Source organism: Ascaphus truei, chromosome 2, assembly GCF_040206685.1.
Source record: "Ascaphus truei isolate aAscTru1 chromosome 2, aAscTru1.hap1, whole genome shotgun sequence".
Classification (NCBI taxonomy): Eukaryota; Metazoa; Chordata; class Amphibia; order Anura; family Ascaphidae; genus Ascaphus; species Ascaphus truei.
This window is the reverse complement of record NC_134484.1, coordinates 98,586,071-98,607,165: the sequence shown is the minus strand read 5'-3', so window position 1 is coordinate 98,607,165 and position 21,095 is coordinate 98,586,071. Positions and strand designations below refer to the sequence as shown.

General features: G+C 39.7%; 1 protein-coding gene across 6 annotated transcripts in view; it reads left to right on the top strand.

The window, feature by feature from the left end:
• SULF1 (sulfatase 1) overlaps positions 1-19,609 on the top strand; it is a 156,458-nt gene extending 136,849 nt beyond the window's left edge. For 4 of the 6 annotated variants that reach the window (XM_075583736.1, XM_075583731.1, XM_075583733.1 and 1 more), the window contains 8 exons: positions 213-522; positions 1,784-1,880; positions 3,842-3,936; positions 5,795-5,860; positions 11,038-11,210; positions 12,292-12,434; positions 12,542-12,665; positions 17,555-19,609. In XM_075583736.1, coding sequence (XP_075439851.1) covers positions 213-522; positions 1,784-1,880; positions 3,842-3,936; positions 5,795-5,860; positions 11,038-11,210; positions 12,292-12,434; positions 12,542-12,665; positions 17,555-18,342 — 1,796 coding nt within the window. In that variant the 3' untranslated portion in view covers positions 18,343-19,609. Of the gene's footprint in view, positions 1-212; positions 523-1,783; positions 1,881-3,841; positions 3,937-5,794; positions 5,861-11,037; positions 11,211-12,291; positions 12,435-12,541; positions 12,666-13,399; positions 13,768-17,554 lie in introns of those variants that run through there. The other 2 variants (XM_075583754.1, XM_075583748.1) reach the window with 2 other exon arrangements.
• The last annotated feature ends 1,486 nt before the right edge of the window (positions 19,610-21,095 follow it).

Genomic DNA, 21,095 nt, shown 5'->3' with positions numbered 1-21,095 from the left:
GGAGAGGTGACACGTTCTCTTCTGGTGTCTAAGTCAGGGAGGGGCAACTCCAGTCCTCAAGGGCCACCAAGAGGTCAGGTTTTCAGGATATACCTGCTTCAGCACTGGTGGCTCAATCAGGGGCTCAGTCTTCGACTGATCTAAGAAGTTCTACTCTAGATTGAAACACCAACACTTTTTTTCTTTTCTTTTTTGTCCCCTCCTATGCGCAGAATTCAATCCTCGTTTTGTTCACACACGTCAAACACGTTCACTTGCTGTTGAATTTGAAGGCGAAATATACGATATAAATTTGGAAGATGAAGATCTGCGAGCTTTACAGCCCAAAAGTATCACCAAGAGGCATTATACCTCTGATGAGGAGATAGTTGATGGTGATGATGATGATGGGGGTGGTGAGGAGGAGGAGGAGGAAGAGGAAGATGAGGAGGATACTACCACTGCTGCTGATGAAGATGAACTAATGTTAGCTGATGGCGTGACTGGTACCAGCCAATCGGCATCTGTCAGAGTTACACATAAGTAATTATTTTTCACTTATTTTTCTTTGGTGAATTTAACTGTTCAACACAAATCCTGCAAACCGTGTGAACTGAGCATCTGTGCTATTCCTCGGACTTTGATAAATTATTCTTTAGATGTATTTTCTTTGATTTATTATTGTACAGAGATTAATGTTGAAATATTTGTGAAAAATGTCTGGGGGGAAAAATACATCTAGGAAAATTTGTTCTTTAAGGAACATATTGGACCACAAGTGAGTTGAAAAAGTATGCTCGTCTACAGTATGTAAGCGATTTTAAGCAAAAACCACGTTGTACAGGCATACCCCGCATTAACGTACGCAATGGGACCGGAGCATGTATGTAAAGCGAAAATGTACTTAAAGTGAAGCACTACCTTTTTCCCACTAATCGATGCATGTACTGTACTGCAATCGTCATATACATGCATAACTGATGTAAATAACGCATTTGTAACAGGCTCTATTGTATATACCCTATGGGCCTTGCGCTTTTTTCTTTTTTCTTTCCCTGTCATTACCCTATGGGCCTTGCGCTTTTTTCTTTTTTCTTTCCCTGTCTATAGTCTCCCCGCTTGCGCACAGCTTCGGTACAGGTAGGGAGCCAGTATAGCTGTTCAGGACATGATGACAGGCGCATGCGTGAGCTGCCGTTTGCCTATTGGGCGATATGTCCTTACTCGCGAGTGTACTTAAAGTGAGTGTCCTTAAACCGGGGTATGCCTGTATGCAACTCCATAACCACATGCATTGGCACTAGAATAGCTTTTTGTCTGCTGGTTGCAATGATGATTTTGCAACCTACCATCATTCATAATTTTATGTGACTGGGTGTGTTCATTTACTTAGAAAATATCCACAACTTGAAATTGACCTGGCAATGTTGAATTTTACCTTTTATATTGATTGGAAACACCTTTTTTTTTCTTCCTAAACATTCACTCGTTAATGAACCTGCAGCACATTAAATACCAATATATGGCAGGCTATCCAGTAGTAATATGCAAACTGTGATGCCATAGAGTTAAGTTGATTTTCTTTGCTGTCGCACCATTATTGATAAGGTACAGCATTCTAGTGGCCACATTGATATAGAAGAGAACATAGTGTTTGGAAAGATCTTATTTTTGACCTGAAAATTCTTCATAGACAGTCTTTTCACATGCAAGATGGAGGACAAGCCATACGTGCCATTTTCAGTGTTGGGATCGGAATAAGTGTTATACTTTTGTCATTCGCCCTTAATTTGTGTCCTTGTAGGTGTTATATTCTGTCCAATGACAGTGTGCATTGTGAAAGAGAGCTCTACCGGTCAAGCAGAGCCTGGAAGGATCACAAAGTTTATATTGACAAGGAGGTAAGTTGATTGCTTTAGCTCTTCTCTTTAAGGGAGTAATCAATCCTGTCTGTAAATATACATTACATTGGGTGGGCAGCTTATAAACAGATTCTTGAATTGATAAGTAGGCTCTACTGCAGGGGAGTCCAACATTTAAAACCTAACCTAGTTACATACAATAACATTATACTGTATTATAGCCTACAAGTATTTTAAGGCTCAGTCACTTCTAGGATCAAAGTGTACTAATGGCAGTGTCACATAGTTCCAGCGTTTTAATCTGGTTGATTTTATGTCTTCTTTTTTTTTTTTTTACCAAAATCTGACAAATAAGTATTTTTAATTTGGTTTGTAAATCACTGGTTTGATTTTACTCTGGGCTTCTCTCTTTTTTCTGATGGCATTGTATGTTCAACAAGAGTTTGCACAGGGAAACGCCGCTATCTCTCCTTTTCTTTACTGGCTCTCTCATAAGGAAAGGGTTGAGATGAGCAATTTTTTTGCTGAAATACATATTTGCAGCAAACCTAGCATGTGACATTTTAGAATATTCTTGAAATCATTGAATTTCAACAAAAAAAAAGCTGTGGCTAAACAAGTTTTTCAATTTTGAATTAGAAAACAAAATTCTAAACATTTTTTTAAATATTTACATTTGAATACTATAATGGGCACCATGTCTGTTCCATATAATTTGTGTGTTGGCAGCACTGCCATTCAGTTCCCTGCTGTATAGATCTTTATATACCATCTCTTACGTGTGTGTTGGGTATATAGTATACTAGGTTTTACAGCATCTGACCTGTCTCTACTCTCCTAGTCCTGTCCTCTAACAGTATTATTGTTTTTAAAAAGTGTTGGGGGCTATAGGTGGTTGTGGTGGTGATGGTGGACATTGTTATGGGTGTGGTAGTTCAGTGAAATCTATGATGGGTGCTACTACACACAATAGCATGAGTCAGCTGAGGGACAATAATGCTTCCCATTGCTTATGCATCCACCCTGGCATGACCACAAACCTCAACTATAAAGAGATTTAAATATGGAAGTAGGCTTGGTACAGAGACTGTGGAGCAGATTGAGCATGGAATTTTCGGTTCTAGAGAAAAGCCACCTGCTGCTAGTGTTGCCACCAGGTTACCTGAAAAAGGCAGATCTTTCTTACCACATTCATCAGCATTGATGAACAAGCTCTGGTATTGATAGTGCAAGACTTTGAAGATCCGTTAGGAGAGCCAGAGATGACTGGGGAAGAGGGGATGGCCTTGGTGCTGATTCATCTGTTCAAATATCACTGTGAATGAGGATCCTGGAGCTGATGATAATGACATGCATGGAGATGTGGTGGAGCCTGCCTGGGCTTGGTGTTGAGCTGGACCTCCTCCGTCTCAGTCAGTGTGTGATGGCAGTGTCTCTTCTATGGTGATCTGGAGCAGTGTTCTCATGTCTGTAGCAAGATGAGGATGCAAAGGCTCTCTGACTTTGCCTCCTCCAGACATCATGTTAATTACACTTCAGATGATGAAGCAGTTCATACATTCCAAGGCAGCATCCACTCGTCCACCTTAGCACCCATGGATCACATAGGATGCAGCAGTCCACCTCAGCTATTCACCGATGCAGGCCCTAGTAATTCAAAGAATTACCCCACAAAGGAGGTAGTTACATAGTTACACTATTATATGGAAGATGTTGGAAAAAAGACACATCCATCAAGTTCAATCTATGTAAAATTTAGATGACGGATACTTATTCTATATTTGTATTTACAGTATTTTGTTCCAGAGGAAGGGAAACAAAAAAAACTCAGTGACACATAATCCAATGCTGTCTCTTAAGGGTGTTTGGGCTGGTGAACATGTCCATCCTTATGCATGCTTTACAGTGGGAAAGCTTTTTATGAGAGATTTTTACGTGCACATTTAAAACTCTTGAGAGTTACCACATTAACCTGTATTCTTCGGTGTGTATGCTTACAGATTGAAGCACTCCAAGATAAAATTAAGAATTTAAGGGAAGTGAGAGGACATCTGAAAAGGAGAAAGCCTGATGAATGTGACTGCAGCAAACCAGGGTGAGCACTCAACCAAACACAATTGAATTGTATGTGTTCTTGAAGCAGGAGACCAAGGAGACAGCTTTTTTATATATATATATATATATATATATATATATATATATATATATATATATATATATATATGTGTGTGTGTGTTTATTGGAACAGGGAAAAGGAGGTTATTAAAAAAAATTATACAGTGTAAGATTGATCTAAACAATGTGCTTTTGCACTGAGGTCAAATTGACTTCACCACTATAAAAGGTCCAGGTTTACCTACTTGTAGCACTGTTTCCCCCACCCTATGGGAGATGTGGCAGCTACTGAGTGTGGGTGCGCTGTTACCTGTAGGCTCACAGGAGGCCTGATCCTCCGCTGCAGGGAACCTGGGGTGTACCTGGTTTGTTTGGTGACGGCGCCTCCATGAGGGACCTATGAGGGATCTTAACAATGCTTGATAACCCTGTCACAGGACCCAATACAAGAAAGGCACACACTTGTTTAGATAACAGGTTTTACTGAACACATATGATTATACCATATCATGTATAACGTAGGCCTCGCACGTCCGTAACCCACACAGTGTATCACACTGTCCATCTACTTAGTCCACACCCCAGTGAGAGTGTCCCCCAATGTACAGAGGTGCCCTGGGCACCTACCCAACCTGGTGTTCACAGTAGCCAACCCACCCGGAAGTGTGTGACAGCACTGCCCACAGTGTTATAGTTGGTGCACTTGTAGATAGTGTGATACCTGCCGGGTGCTCCAACACCCGGTAGCGCCAACGGAAGACAGGGGTCCATCTGGTCCCACGCTGTCGCAGTCAGTGATGAGTCCGCCTCCACGTGAGGTGGTATCCAGCTGGAGGGTCCCACCGTAATAGTCTCTACATGCAGCGGTGGTCGAGTCGCAGAACACAGGCCGCTGATGCTGCGTGGTGGCCTCAGTTGTATCCCTGACACTGATTAGCTAATGGGGCAGTGTCCCTGTCTAAGGGGCCTGTCCCTGTAGCAGCCACAAACTTACAGGGGAGTCAAACTTAATAGGGGGTCTCTGGCCTATTGCAGGGGCCACAGACACCCTGCACATACACCCTTACCCTTTAGTGTCCGTCTGGCGTGGTCCCGCTGAGCGCGCCAAATGTGTCCATCTCCTTGCAAGAGATTCTGGGTGAACTGGCCAATGCTGGGAATTTTAGTCCTCGCAGAGCCTTTACTCCTAATAGCTGCCGCTTGCCAAGCTTCTGCACATACGCACGACTCCTATAATGGCAGCCGCACTTGTAGGGCCATTGCGCATGCGCGAAACATACTGCGCATGCGCGCACATATCCAAGATGGGGGCGACCTGCAACGGGAGGCGCCACGGACCTCCGGCGACCCGCTCGCCATCCTGACTACTCACACGCTACTGCAGCCCACCCCGCACTCTCCCCAGCCTCCGCTGCCAGTCGCAGCGGAATGTAAGGAACGACGGGGGACTTGGCCAAATACTCATTTTAAAACTTTTCTTTGTTATATTATGTGGTTTGAACTATTAGTTTTTGTGATTCATGCAGTTAAATTTACCAGTGCAAATGTGCAAAAATATTAGGAGCCACAGGTGGTGCTATTCCATAATTATTTGTTATGCTTGCAACTACATGGTGGGGTTTTGCTTCTCACTGATAAATCCCCTGTAACAGAGTATAGGAATTTGTTGGCCAGTGTTGCATAGATTTTATTCTTCCATGTTATAGATACCCACAGCCAATGCTCTTGGGGGGAAAAAATATCCAAATATTATTCATTAGACTAGCCATGTCTTGAATGCCAACACGTAATTAGACATTCCAGTTATGATGACATTTCAATTTCACTTGTTTTTCCAGATATTACAAAAAAGAAAAAGGTGTGAAAGCTCAAGATAAACTGAAGGGCCATGTACACCCATTTAAGTAAGCTGCGTGAGACCCGTCACTTCCAGACATGCCTAGAAGAGTTACAGAAAGACACTCATTTGTTAACTTGGAAGTTGAATGCTGAATCTTTCTCTAAGTTTTTAATTTTTAAATATACTTGAAACCTACATGGATTTTTAAAGGAAGTGCATAAAGAGCACACATCTTTTGCTGCAAAAATGCAAAACATATATATTATTTTAGTGTTTTACTCACCAACACTGATCAAACTGAGCAAAGTGCATGTGCAGAAATCAGTTGAAAAAATAAGCAAACATTTTAATTGACATAATATATTATATTCCGGGGTTATTTTTTAGGGCTTGGCCCAAACATTGGCCCAAAATATCCTGATACATTGATTCCCGTACCACTTGATCTGCATGATCTTCACTATGCATTTCATTTACATCTATAGAGTTTATTTTATTTATTTATTTATTTATAAAATATTTTACCAGGAAGTAATACATTGAGAGTTACCTCTCGTTTTCAAGTATGTCCTGGGCACAGAGTAAAACAAATAATACATGGTTACAAATACAGTTACATAAATGAACAAGGTATACATTTATATACAAGACATTGCATGCACAGTTAAAGAAAATATATATTATGAGCGTATGAAACAGTTACAGACCAGATTAAAGTGTGAGACAGCCTTAGATTTGAAAGAACTTAAGCTGGTGGTGGATATGAGAGTCTCTGGTAGGTTGTTCCAGTTTTGGGGTGCACGGAAGGAGAAGGAGGAACGTCCGGATACTTTGTTGAGTCTTGGGACCATGAATAGTCTTTTGGAGTCTGATCTCAGGTGATAGGTACTGCATGTGGTAGGGGTGAGGAGCTTGTTCAGGTAGCTGGGTAGCTTGCCCAGAAAGTATTTGAGGGTGAGACAGGAAAGGTGAACTTTGCGCCTAGACTCTAGTGATGACCAATCTAGTTCTTTGAGCATTTCGCAGTGATGTGTGTTGTAGTTGCATTGGAGAACAAAACGACAAATTGAATTGTAGAGGGTGTCAAGTTTGCTAAGGTGGGTTTGAGGAGCCGAGCCATATACTATGTCTCCATAGTCAATAATTGGCATTAGCATCTGCTGTGCAATACGCTTTCTGACCAGGAGACTTAGGGAGGATTTGTTCCTGTAAAGTACCCCTAGTTTGGCATAGGTCTTGGTTGTCAGGGTATCAATGTGCATCCCGAATGTTAAGTGGGAGTCAAACCATAAGCCCAGGTATTTAAAACTAGTGACAGGTGTTAGGGTGGTTTTAGCGTTGGTTCTAATCAGGAGCTCAGTCACTGGAAGCTTTACAAATTTAGTCTTGGTCCCAAATACCATTGTTACAGTCTTGTCAGTGTTTAAAAACAGTTTGTTTTGGGAAATCCAGTTTTCGAGTCTCAAAAAGTCAGACTGAAGTATGTGTTGAAGGTCAGAGAGGCTATGGCTGTGTGCATACAGGATTGTGTCATCTGCATACATGTGTATTGAGGCTTCCTTACAAGCTGTGGGAAGATCATTAATGAACACTGAGAAGAGTAGGGGCCCCAGAACAGAGCCTTGCGGGACACCACAGGTGATATCCAGGGGGTTGGAGTTAGAGCCTGAGATGGACACATGTTGGGATCTTCCTGATAGGTAGGACTGAAACCAGTTTAAAGCATGTTTCCCTATTCCAGAGCTCTGGAGTTTGTTAAGCAGGATAGCATGATCAACTGTGTCAAAAGCCTTTGCAAAATCTAGGAATACTGCACCAGTGAGTTGTCCCCGTTCCATTCCACACTGGATTTCATTGCAAACTTTTAGCAGGGTAGTTACGGTGGAGTGTTTGGGACGAAACCCAGACTGGAATTGGCTAGGGAAATTTGTCTTGGTGTAGAACTCGCTTAATTGGGAGTGGACACATTTTTCCATAACTTTGGATAGAATTGGGAGAAGTGAGATTGGCCTGTAGTTTGAGACAGTGTTTTTGTCCCCACTTTTGAAGATTGGGACAACTCTGGCAGTTTTCCAGGTCTTAGGGATATGGCCTGCAGACAGGATAGAGTTGACTATGGACGCAATTGGTTTGGCAATGGCTGGGGCACCAAGTCGTAGGAACCTAGATTGTAGTAAGTCGGGTCCACATTGGCTGCTTAGTTTTAGTTTGAGGAGCGCTTGTGTAATCTCCTCTTCAGATACTGGGCTAAATTGAAAATTGTGGGCAGTGTTCGGAGGGGGTGGGACTATAGGGGTACTCCCAGGATGAGATTCAGGTTTGGGGTTTGTGCTGCGTTTCGCTAATAAGTTAGTGGCACACCCCACAAAGTAATCATTGAATGCATTTGCAATGTCAGTGGGGTTTGTCAGAGTAATATCCCCCTTAGTGATATTACTTGGTTGTTGATGGTTAGGAGGCTGGAATATATTGTTGATAACCTTCCAGAAATTAGCTGGGTTTGATGTATTCTGGAGGAGATTGTCAGAGTAATATTGTGCTTTTGCATGCCTTGTTTGCCTTGTGCACACGTTCCGCAGGCATCTGTAGTGATTGAGATCCTTGGTAGTGCCAGTTACTTTGTAGCTTTTCCACAAGGCATCCCTGAACTGGTAGAGTGCTATAAGGTCAGGTGTAACCCATGGAAGGTGGGCCCCCCGTACCCTTATTTTGCGTAGTGGAGCATGGGTATCGCAGAGTTTTAAGAACTCGGATTGGAAATAGTCGAGCGCAGAATCAGGGTCGGGAATTAAATCGATTCTGTGCCATGGGCAGTTGGTAAGGTCATCCAGAAACTGTTGTGGGTTAAAGTTTTTAAATGTTCTAGTGAGGAGAACTTTGGGGCTTGAATGGGGCGGTTTAATTTTCCTTACACAGTACACTATTGCATGGTCACTGAAAATGTCAGGAAGGATGCCAGAGGATTGGATTCTGCTGGGGTTTGAGGAGAGAATCCAGTCTAGCAAGGAATGGTTATGCGACTTCAGGTTTATTCGTGTGGGTTGGGAAATGAGTTGCGATAGGTTAAGTGACTTGAGTTGTATCTGGATTTTGTGGTTTTTAGGGTCAAGCCAATTGAAGTTGAAATCCCCAAGAACTAGCAGCTCACTCTTCTCATTCAGAGAGGAAATGGAGGCAAGAAATTGGGTGATATCAGTCAAGGATTGTAGAGGGGCTTTAGGGGGGCGGTAGATGCCAGCAAGCAAGATGGGCTTAGAAAAGGGGAGGCAGATTTTGCCAACTAGAGTTTCAAAAGAGGGTGGACTTGGTGGGCAATGTAACAGTGTAAATTGTAAGGTGTCTGCAATATAAAATAACACCCCTCCTCCTCTCTTTGACCTATCTCTCCTAAAAATGGAGTATCCCTGAATGGCGATATTTGCATCAGGGGTTTTAGAGGATAGCCATGTTTCTGTAAGACCGATGGCTTTGGGTTTATGCATAAGGCACCATGCCCTTAGTTCGTCTAGTTTGGGCAGCAGGCTCCGGATGTTTATATGGGCGACAGATAGCCCTTTTTGGAATTTAAAGGTGGAATTCTCAGGGGCATGGGACAGAGCTGAAATGGGAGGACCTGGGTTAGTTTCAATATCACCTGCTAGAGAGAGTAATAGTATGAGAAGAAATTTGGGTAGTTGTTTACAAGTTGTAAATTTGTGGTGTTTTCCATTAGAGTGAGCAGTGGTTGGTGTGCTGGTTTTTAGAGTTCTCCACCAACATTCAGTAGATAGTGCAAGGCTTTTGAGTAGTCCAGGGTGTATGGTGATGTTGGGTGTGGGCCAGGATGGAGGAGTTTGTAGTGGAAAGAGGGAGTAACATCTCCATGAGGCCAGGAGAAAGAAAAAAGTTAGAAGACATAGCAGGTTCATGATGCCAGAGGTAGGCAGTGTTGCATGGAGCTGTTATGAGCAGAGTGAGTGTGTGCAGACTAAACAGCAGGGGTGAACCTGTACCTTGTCATGTGTTTTGCTGCATTGCAATGCTAGGGTCAATTCAGGGTTTCAGTGTTTTGTGCAGTCAGTTTTGGGAGAGGCTGCAGTGAAAGAAGTTGTAAAGGGGTGGGGGGTTGAAATAGGCAGGCTAACAAGCATGGGATCATAGTGTGATCTGAATAGCTTACCGTTTGTTGTCTTGAGTAAAAGAGTTTGCAGAAAGAAGCAGTCCCCAGTCACCTCTAGTCAAACTGTAGTCTAACTGTATCACTTAAAAAGCTCACTTTAAATGCCTCACTGCCCAATGCAGCTGAGCTGTTAGTATTATACACAAAAAAAAGGTCACATGACCCTCCCCCTCCCCAATCAGTCACCTTGTTCCATTTGTTCAATTAACAGCACAGAGTTAAGAGGGAAAAAAAAAAAAAAATACTTTTTACATTCAAACATACTAACTTATATATCAATTCAACAAGGCCAGATTCAGTCTTATACAGAGAGTTTCAACATCAGGAACATACTTATATATCAATTCAACAAGGCCAGATTCAGTCTTATACAGAGAGTTTCAACATCAGGAACATACTTATATATCAATTCAACAAGGCCAGATTCAGTCTTATACAGAGAGTTTCAACATCAGGAACATACCTGTGAAGAGAATGCAATTAGATCCATGTCATATCAGCTGAGGTTATTGGTTATTGGTCTTGCATGAAGAAGGTGAGTATATTAACTATATATATATATATATATAAACTGTAGTCTAACTGTATCACTTAAAAAGCTCACTTTAAATGCCTCACTGCCTAATGCTGAGTTTGATATATACTGTATCTAGGGTTGCCAGGTGTCAGGTATTGAACTGGACTGTCCTGTATTTGGATACTCTGTCCAGTAAAAAATGAGAGGTACTGTAATACTGGACATGTATGTGTCCGGTATTACTTCCCTGGACATAGTGACCTGATGCACCTTTCACCATTTGAGTCCAGTATTTTTGGAGAAGCCTCCTGGCAACCCTAACTGTATCCCACTGCAAGGCTATTTATGAATGTTTTTGTGATTGACCAGGTACATGAGGATTTTGAAGATTTCATTTATCTTTAAAAGTTTATAGCCAAGAACAATCAAAAATGTGCCAATACAATATCCTCTGTACAGTCTATTTAAAAACAAAAATAGGATCTCGCAATACTGTAGCTTTATTTGTGATTTTTAGAAACGCTCGTAATTATGTCCAACATGTAAAACATGGTCTCCTTCATAGGGAAACCGTCCAAGAAGTAGACAGTAAATTTCAGCTGTTTAAAGAGAACCGCAGAAGGAAAAAGGAAAGAAAAGAAAAAAAGCGTCAAAAGAAAGGAGAAGAATGCAGCCTTCCTGGGCTTACTTGCTTCACTCATGATAACAACCATTGGCAGACTGCGCCTTTCTGGAACTGTAAGAAAGGGGGTTTTTAATCAAATTTATGGGCAGATTAATTAAGTGACGGTACAAGTTAGAGCACCCAATCCTGCGTTAACTGCCATTACTTGCGTTAACACAGGGTTGGCTGCTCTAACCCATATCGGCTTTTGATTAATCTGCCCCCTACGCAGACCTATCATAATATGTAGGATTTCCCCTTTTTATTTCAGGTGGATAGAATCCTACACTCATTCTCTACTAAAGCAAGTAATCTGGAGTGTTGACGTTATATTTAGGATTAAAATGATTTTGACTTGAGAAATTTCAGAACGCAACATTAAAGAAAACTCTCCAAATTTGCAACAAGGTTGAAAATACGAAAATAAATATAAGGAAAATACATATATAATACAATTAATGGTTAGCATTGTAGATGTAGATGTTCCAATTTGCACCCTGGATTTGAGATGCTCTAAATATAAAGCATGTATGGTAGGTTACAACTTCTCTGCCTTTTAATACTTGTTCCATAATTAAGGATGTGTTGAACAGCAACTGTGAAAAACAAAATAACATATCGTGTAGAACGTCTTAAATAGCAGGCTTGTTAAGGGACCCTTCCTGATGGGAGAAAGTATGCAGGTACTATTTCAAAGGTCACTGACTGTCCAGAATAGCAGTTTTCTAAAAAAACTAAAAAAACTTTGGAGGGTGTTGAAAAAAGGTGTAATACCTTCTACCAGAAATTTATTATGAGTCAGTCAGGTTTTGATCAAGGCGACAAATGTGAATCCCAGGGTGGTAATCACGATCAAAGTCAAAGCAGAGATCTCCAGCCTCAGATAAGTCCCATGTGAGACCACTATGGATGATTATGACTTCACTACTTATTACTATATTAAGAAATGGAGAAAAACGTGTTTAGTATGGTTGGCCTCGGGATTAACAGCTTCAGTGCTGTAGCAATCAGCAATGCATGCCTTTTTAATGCACACTGTTACGGCCAAATGTATTTTTAGGGTTCAGTGTCCAATATCACAAACTCTGTTCAGAAATTGTTAATTGTAGGTTTGCTATTGTTAATCAATCGTGAAACCGTTCTCTTTCTCAACAGTGGGATCTTTCTGTGCCTGCACCAGCTCCAACAACAATACATATTGGTGTTTGCGAACTGTTAACGAGACACACAATTTTCTGTTTTGTGAATTTGCCACTGGTTTCTTGGAATACTTTGACATGAACACTGACCCTTATCAGGTAAACACTTACTGCACATTCCGAGAATGGGAAACTAGTAAATGAAAGTTCTAGCGATACAAAACAATAGTATTTCATGGATTATCCCTGTTTGTTTTCAAACTCAGTTAACGAATGCCGTGCACACTATAGAAAGAGGTGTTTTGAGTCAGCTGCATATACAGCTGATGGAGCTGAGAAGTTGTCAAGGTCATAAGCAGTGCAACCCAAGGCCCAAAGGACTGGATACAGGTAATAGAATTGAATAAATAAACCTCACATCCAACTACATTATTCCGTTTGCATGCCTCTTGTACACCTTTCTTTGTATTTGTAATAGCAGCAGATAAAAGGTGGTCAAATGCCTATTTTAATTCTGTGCTTGTGATGTTCTATCTAATGAATAAAGATGGCTATCTGGTTTGCCAACTGCAGCTCAAATACAAAAAAAAAATACAAGATGAATATGCTTAAAATGACTGATTCAACCATTCTTCCTTACAGGTTTTATTTTAATAAGCTTAGCTGGATTTACGAAGGCTTTTCTCAAGTGCAATGGCTTCTCCGCTAACAGCTACTAGAATGAATGTAGCCAACAGCTGGGCACTAACCTGCTGACAACTTTGTACATTTCAATGTGCCCTCCTAATTGCTCAGTTTTCAAGAAAAATCTGCCATTGTAAAATAAGAAGCTTTCTTCATCTAATGCTTAACAGTAATTGGTGCTTTGCTGGACTATTTCCCAATAACAAATGGAATCCATGATATATCTGTTTACTGCATCTTTATGTAAAGTAGCTCCCATTATATATATATATATATTTTTTTTTTTACATTTTCCCAAGCAGTTCTTAAATGGATCCCAACAAGGTTATTACCCTAACCCAGTTACATCTCTTTAGAACTGCTGTGCAAGGAAAACTACTTTATGAATTATATTTCTTCTAGAAGTTAACAAACCTTACTCTTGTATTTTCCTATATCAGGAGGTAAAGATGGAGGAAGCTATGATCCACACAGGTATCCATCCTTTTTTTTTTATTTATTCTTCTCAGCAGCTTCTTTCCAAATAATTGCATGATCCAGACCATTCCAACTAATGTTTGTATCCTGTCATGTGGCACACAGCATAGCTTTGGGTGCATGCAAATTCTAACCATGTTCTTCTGGTATTTGGTCAGTGGTTTCAAACCAACCATTTTGCATTTAACATGGCACATCTTCACAGCAAGACATCATGCAACTCATTTATTGCATCCCATGCTTATGATTTGTAGGATTGATATTGAAAATCTATAAGCTTTTGTTTCATAGCACTTCAGAGAAAAATAAATGTGTTTTTGTTGATCATCCATTGATATGTTGAGTGGTTATATCACTTTCAAAAAGCTTATTTAAATTGACAAAGGACATAAGATATTCAGCAAATCTTACAAAGTTTTACTTTTTCACCTTTCAGGCCATTTTCCTGCACTTTTGATAGTATGCTAAGTTAATTATTTGGGTGGCAAGCATTTTAAAAAGTAAACACAAGTGCCGCATGCGTTGGTGTTCATAATATGTATGTACACCTTTTCCACAACTGGATTACTGACAAAAATGTGTAAGTAACTGTATTGGGAGAGCTTATATTTTAAGCTATTAGTGATTCGGAAAGAACACACGTTAGAATACTAAAGTGTTTCTGCATCATTTGTTTGTTCCCAAAAGATGGAAGCTTATTGAATAAAGGAAACCCACTTCCCGGCTGGTATCCATTAAAGGTCAAACGGGGATACAGTGAGAGAAATTGTTACTTTGGTGTTTCCCCTTCAAAACTGTACTCTATTCACCAATTAGATTCACACAGAAGTTTCCTATACTTCTCACAGGTTAAGGGGCTTGATGGACCATTTGGCCTAACCAAGCACTGGTGTGTTTTATGTTCTACCTTTAAATTGGGATTCTATGAGTTGCACTCAGACCTCTCATCAGTGGTTTTAGGATTAACCAAAGCACTTGCACAAAGGTGAATGCTCATCATTTGCAAATAAATAGAATGTTGGATGCTTTTCTCAGAAATTTGACCTAACTCAGGGCCCCTGAGTTAGTATTTAACTATATAATTTGTCAGATTGGATTGGGGCTTTTTTGTCTTTTGTTGTATGCCTGAGCAATTGCAATTAAATGACTTGCATCATTTTAGCAGCTACAAAATATTTTCTATTGACTTAGGTGAGGATAAGATTGACAGTAGGGCTGCATCAAGGAAATTATTCATTATACCAACCTGGCATGAAGATATATCTCGACACTTTTATATTGACTGTGTATCTACAATCCAAAGTACTGCTCCATTTAAAGGATGAAACGCAACTCCAGCACTTGGGCCTTAACCTCATTATATAAAAAAGAAAAAGTGCTCAGATTTCAGCTTTCACTCATTTCTACTCATTTAATTGTTCTTTGGTTACAGAGCCAGTATATTTCCTTCTGCAGGCTCGTATATAGTTTTAAAAACATTTCAACAAAGTGGTTAGCCTTAAACAAAATGACTAGGGAATCCCCCTCCGCCAATGTGCGTGGCTTCAGGCAGTGCAAATATTTACCCACTCCATCTGCTGTTTGATCTTTCTGTTCTTCACACTCGGGAAAACTCGCCCCATCTGCCTGGGAAGTAATAATAATACTTCTGTTGTGCTCATGCCACCTTCTTACTAATGTTTGCACTGTGCCCCACGCATGACACGTCACATCGCTAGCATTCCTCATGTTACTCGGCTTCCCAGCAGCGCTCTCCGCCTCCTCGATCATTGCTAGATCATAAAGTAAGTGCTATAGCAACATATCGGGAAGGCATTTGACAGCACATAAGTACTACTTGCCCGGCCTGATGAGCACATTTGCTATTGCTACTGTAAAACCTTAGATCCTACTGTATTTAAAGGTGCATAGTGAGCCAGTTACATTTCTTAAGAGACTTCTGGTTGGGGAAGTGATTGAGCTACCTGTGCTGAAGCAGGGATATCCTGAAAACCTGACCTGTTGATGGCCCTTGAGGACTGGAGTTGCCCACCTCCCTCCCCTGTCTTAGGGGTTCCCTTGCCAACGACTCCAAACTTTATCATGCCACAAACACTATCATGATTTACAAAAACATGTTAGTCATTGTATCAGGATTTTTTCATTTCTTGATCTAGACAGAGTGCCTGTTATAATGGATGTTGGCCCCTTAATGTTTTTAACACTACCACCTCTGCAGGGGTGCAGAGGTGCATGTGTCCCCTTTTTTTTCTGCAAATAAGTCTTTACTTACATTTCCCCAAAGTCTACCACCTTCCGCCTGGCTTTAAAGAGCTCTCAATTCCATTTTTTTGCGGCGGAGACTGACACAACGGAAGGTAAAATGACTTCACGAAGATTATAGGAATTGGCATTAGGAATTTGACGGAGCTCTTTCACTTCAAAGACTGTAGTTACTGCTTCCTCACAGTTACGCTATTCTGTGTAACTACCACAATAATATGGCATAGCAATTTTGAGAGCTGCAGTCTTGTTTGCTGGACAAAAATTCTACATTGTTTATTTTGATAATTATGATTTGGAGGTCGCTTTATTTTCCTTCACTTTTTTTAAAAACAGTTAAATAGAAGAAATTTGGAGTCACAAAGACTTAAGCTATGTTTTTTTTTTTCCGGTCTAGAAACTCGAGTCATTTAATTTAGATGATGAACCAACAATGATGTGTACTAAGTTTAGCTTCATTTACTTGACATCATTTTATTAAAAAAAAAAAAAAATTGGCAGATGTTCTGACCAATATGGGCACTTAGATATTGCAGCCTTTTCTGTGAATTCTAAAGCTTTGGTGTTATAAGGACAAAATAATCTAGAAAACCAGTGTCCAAAAACATTTTTTCAACTCTTTTCACTTTAATGTATGCCATTTTATTTATAGAAGATATCTGTTGTTATTTACATAATTTTAGTGAGCGTTGTGCTTTTCTCCTACTAAAAAAAATATTGTATACAATCCACCATGTGCTACAGAATGTATGATCAAATGTTTCAATTGTGAACTTTGGAGGATTCTGCAGATATATTGTATACTGCTAACCTTCGTACAATGGGACCTTCAGTGGCATTCTCCTCAGGTCATAGTGCTTTATTTAACAAGACCCGTAAACGTATGTAACATGAAGCGGTTAAAAAAAATAATAATAATAATAATAGAAATATTTGTGGTTTGGGATAATGTAAGATCTAGAAGTTATGGAACATATTAACTACCTGCCTCACTTTATTTTGAAACTGGAGAACCACCAATGAAACCACCCAACTATCATTATTTCTCAACCACCAAAATAGATGTTTTCCCCTTTTCTACCAATATACACTTCAATAAATAAATGCTGTTTACATTGGTTGTAGTTCTCTTAGGATCAGAAGTTTTATTCCATTGAAGCGGACAGATTTATTTGGAAACAGAAAGGAATGATTGACCAGAAATGGGCGCAAATTTGGATACACCTCCTTAAAATACTGCGCTGAAACTCCTTCCCTAGTCTATAACCACTCTCAAACGCTGCCACAAATAGAGAAAAATTAGCGGAAACCACCTTGATGCTTCAATTTGCGACACGAGATACATATCCCCCTTAATTCTCATCCAAATGGACATTAGTTGCTTATCTCCAAGCATTGTGTGGCTGGATTTGCCTGAAGATAAAGTAGAAAAATTACTTTTAGAGCACTACTTTGCAATATCCAGAATGCGTACATTTCATATTGTGCTATTGTACTGCTAAGGGCCTTGTTCAATATGCCTCGAAGGCGCCGACCGCTTCACTGAAGTCCATGGAAATGTTCAGTGTGAACGGTGCAATAGTCGACCTCAATGCATATTGAATACGGCTCTTAGTTCATAGCACATTATTTGACTGAAAGGAAGTGGAATTGTATAATTACTCAGAATGTTACTATTATATTCTAGAAGTAGGTATGTGTAATTAGCTTTGTTTTTATGACTTGGAAGTGAATTTTCCTCTTCTTTCTTGACTCAATCATGTTTAGTTTGTAAGGATTCATGCATCCATAGAAACTGCAAGAAAGGCTCGCTGGTTTTGGAAACGGTGATAAACATACTATTTTTATTGTTGCAGAGGACAACTATGGGACGGATGGGAGGGCTAACCTGCCAAATTTCACCGAGGATGTTGACTGGAAAGGACTGGAAGATTTGTACAGCGTAAATGAAAGTTTATATGGATACAGAAACAACTATAGACTTAGTCTGGATGACTGGGCTAATTACTTGAAGGATGTAGATAGAGTTTTTGCACTGCTGAACAGTTACTCTAAACAAATTAGAACAAATAAGACACTGGTTGCTCAAACTCATGGGTTCTCTGATGCATCCCCAGCACCAACAACATTGGTGGAAATGGCCTCTGCCGAGTCAGAAGAAGATTTTAGTGGTGTCATTCCAGGAGAGAGAGAACCTAAAATGGAAACAAACTTTGGTGTCCGAAATTTGAGCACAGTAATGTTGAGTCATGAGAAAAAACTTGAAACAAATAATGATATTCCTGAGAAAAGAAAATGGAACCAGGCACACTGGAGCAACAGTCAAAGGGAAAGATGGACAGAGCACATAGATTTAGATACCTATGAAATGGAGTTCAGTGGAAATGGATTAACAGAGCTGGAGTCCAAGCATAGTTTTATTCTTCAGACCATTAGTCATCTGCCTAAAGAAACTCAACAAGACAGTAGCCACATGAGTGAAGATATTTTTGAAGATCAGATATACCTTCCCATTGACTCTGCAGACCAATTGGCCAACTCTGAGAATCTGGAAACCACGAAGAACAAATCTAATCAGGATCATTCAGGAGAGATGTCAAAAAACATTAATATAGAAGGCAGTGCCTCATTTCCACTCTTCTGATTAGAACACATTTAAAAATGAACATGTTTATTAAACTAGTAAACGTAACCATGGCACTTGACATTCCACTTTACTAGATACAGTGCATTCAACAGCTTATTTTACTTCAGCTGATAAGACAGTATTCAAATTTATACCAGCCCACACACACATACTTATTGTTAATGGGAGGAACACATCACAGCACGTTCTATCCTATTTTAATGGCATCAGAGCTCTCAATTCTAACACGTATTTTTCTTAAACAAATGGAAAAGGATCAATTGCTTTTTTTCCCCCAAGCATCTTTGGTGATTTTATGCCCACTAAATGTTTTTTGTTTTGTTTGTATTGTTTTCTTCTAACCACTGGAATTTCTTAATGTCACAATTAAGTACACTATTGTTGCACTTTTAGAGCATTTAAGCTATACCACCATATTTATCTCATATTTTATAGTTCATTTTCTTCTCTTTCTGTTTCTAAATCATATTGGTGAGATAACCAGTGCAAAAGGTGCTGAAAAAACAGATTCAATTTTGTCAAAAATGTGCCTTATAAATTTGAACATCACATCTGAAATTACCTCATAGTACATGCAAAAAATACACTGAAATGGATTATATGCAACTTGGGTACTAAGGTTGACCCTTTTAACTTCAAACTCAGAAACTTCTTTTTGAGCTACTTGAGTTACATGATTCCAATATGTGGAAGTGTTTTTAGTGCATTATTCATTATTATTAAAAGAATTAAGTGATGCTATTAGACCTCTGTATTAGCAGATGTGGCACATACATTCGTTATTGTGATGTCTTAAAACTGTTGATGGGTTTCAACAGTTTTCTAACCTAAAGCAATACGTAAAAAATAAATATATATATATTCACATATTACCTCAAATGAATTTCCATCATGTCCAGTGCACAGGGAAATTTCCATTTGTTCAGGTCTCTTACGAGCAATGCAGATACACTTTCTTCACCACACTTGTTCATTTAGAATATTAAGCATTTCACAAGGCTGTCCTTTTATGATCTCTGTACACATCTGTTAAATCATATTACCTGCTGCTGTACATGTCAAGTGCGGGATGACAGAACAAACGTATTTATGGTTATGAATGATGCTTTTTGTAAATAGGTTTTAAATTGATAGAATTCAGTTTTTGTGTTTATTTTTTTTTTAATCATGTGTAGTATTCTGTTATACTTTTATAGAACAACTCTGACTTCAGGAAAGTCATGAAGCAACATTTCTTCAAATAAAATGTGCTTTAATTTTACAAGTTTGAAACTGAACATAAAGACTGCCTTCTTTGTCTGTACACACATCAATTTAATGACTTCTCACTCCGTTTTTTCATTTTCTGTTCAGGAGCTACATAAACTTGCCATATGTTGAATATATATTGACATAACTGTTTATGGTCTACAAAATGTGAGTACACAATGACTTCACAAGACTTCCATAGGGTGCAAATTGGTGGCTTGGTGGGAATTGTACTTGAGGTTAAGTGCTCCAACTCAAATTATTTCAATTCCCATTCAAGTACCCACACACATGGGCTCTATCCAGAGGATACTACTCACTGCACAGGTTGTGTTGTCTCATTCTGTAGAAACTTACTTTGAGTCTTGTTAAAATCTTGCTTTCGGGTAGGTCAAGGCAACTCAACTAGTGTCCTTCATGGCGGATTCAATCCCAAGGGGGTGTAGGCTGGCACCCAACATAGCAAATGGATCAGATACAGTACATGAGTTTTTGCAAATGGATCAGATACAGTACATGAGTGTTTTTAGGTAAAAGAGGTAACAAAGGAAGGACTGTATCATACGTTTGGAAGCTATCACAAGAGACCGCCATCACTACACATTTATCTGCAGTAGGGATATGAGCAGCAGAGGGGTGAGAATTATGGATTTGAAAGCCTGCACAATCACCATTGGACTCCAAAGCAGGTGTTTCATAGTGTTTGCATGTGATTGCTGAAAAGTAGGAGAAAGGCAGGGGGCATGTGATAAATGAAAGAAATATTAACACTGTATGAGTGTGACTTGTGGCACCATTGAGCAGAAACACACTGACCACTATTGGTTACTGTTATACAGAGGAGTATGATCGTGAAACAAAGACTATTATGCCAAGTAGCATCCCATGCTGGTGCTGTGTTGATCGAGGTATTGGGCATAGTCACATTCTACATTGGCATGAAAAGCGATGATGTAGGTGTCTGAAGTGACAATGTGTAGATAGAAAGGAATATTTTAATATAGCCAAAACTACATACCAGAGAGAGATCTGGCATAGACAATAGCCCCATCAAGCAAACCACGAAGTAGGCATCATGAGGCAATTACACTCATTTTATATATAGCCAGGCACAAGGAATGTTACAGCTGAGTCAGCTGCTTAATGCTGATGCCCTTTTGAATACTATCCAACTACCAAGAAGAGGGTCAGTAATTATCAGTGTACGGTTGTCACGGTGACATCAACTTTTATCAACACATTTATATTTCTGGGTACTTGATTGAACAGAACAAGTTGCAAAATAAAGTGTGATTTATTTCCTTGATAGACAAACACTCGACATCTGCAGAATACACTTAAAACCACACTCACTGGGATCAGGAAACAAAATAAATTGTCCTTTGCTTGCCAGTGCAAGAAATGCAGTTTTGGTTTTAAAAGTCTTGTGGTTATGTGGTTGTTAACCCCTTCACTCCTGGACTGGTTGCTGCTGTACTGGAACAAAGTCTTGCATCTTTACA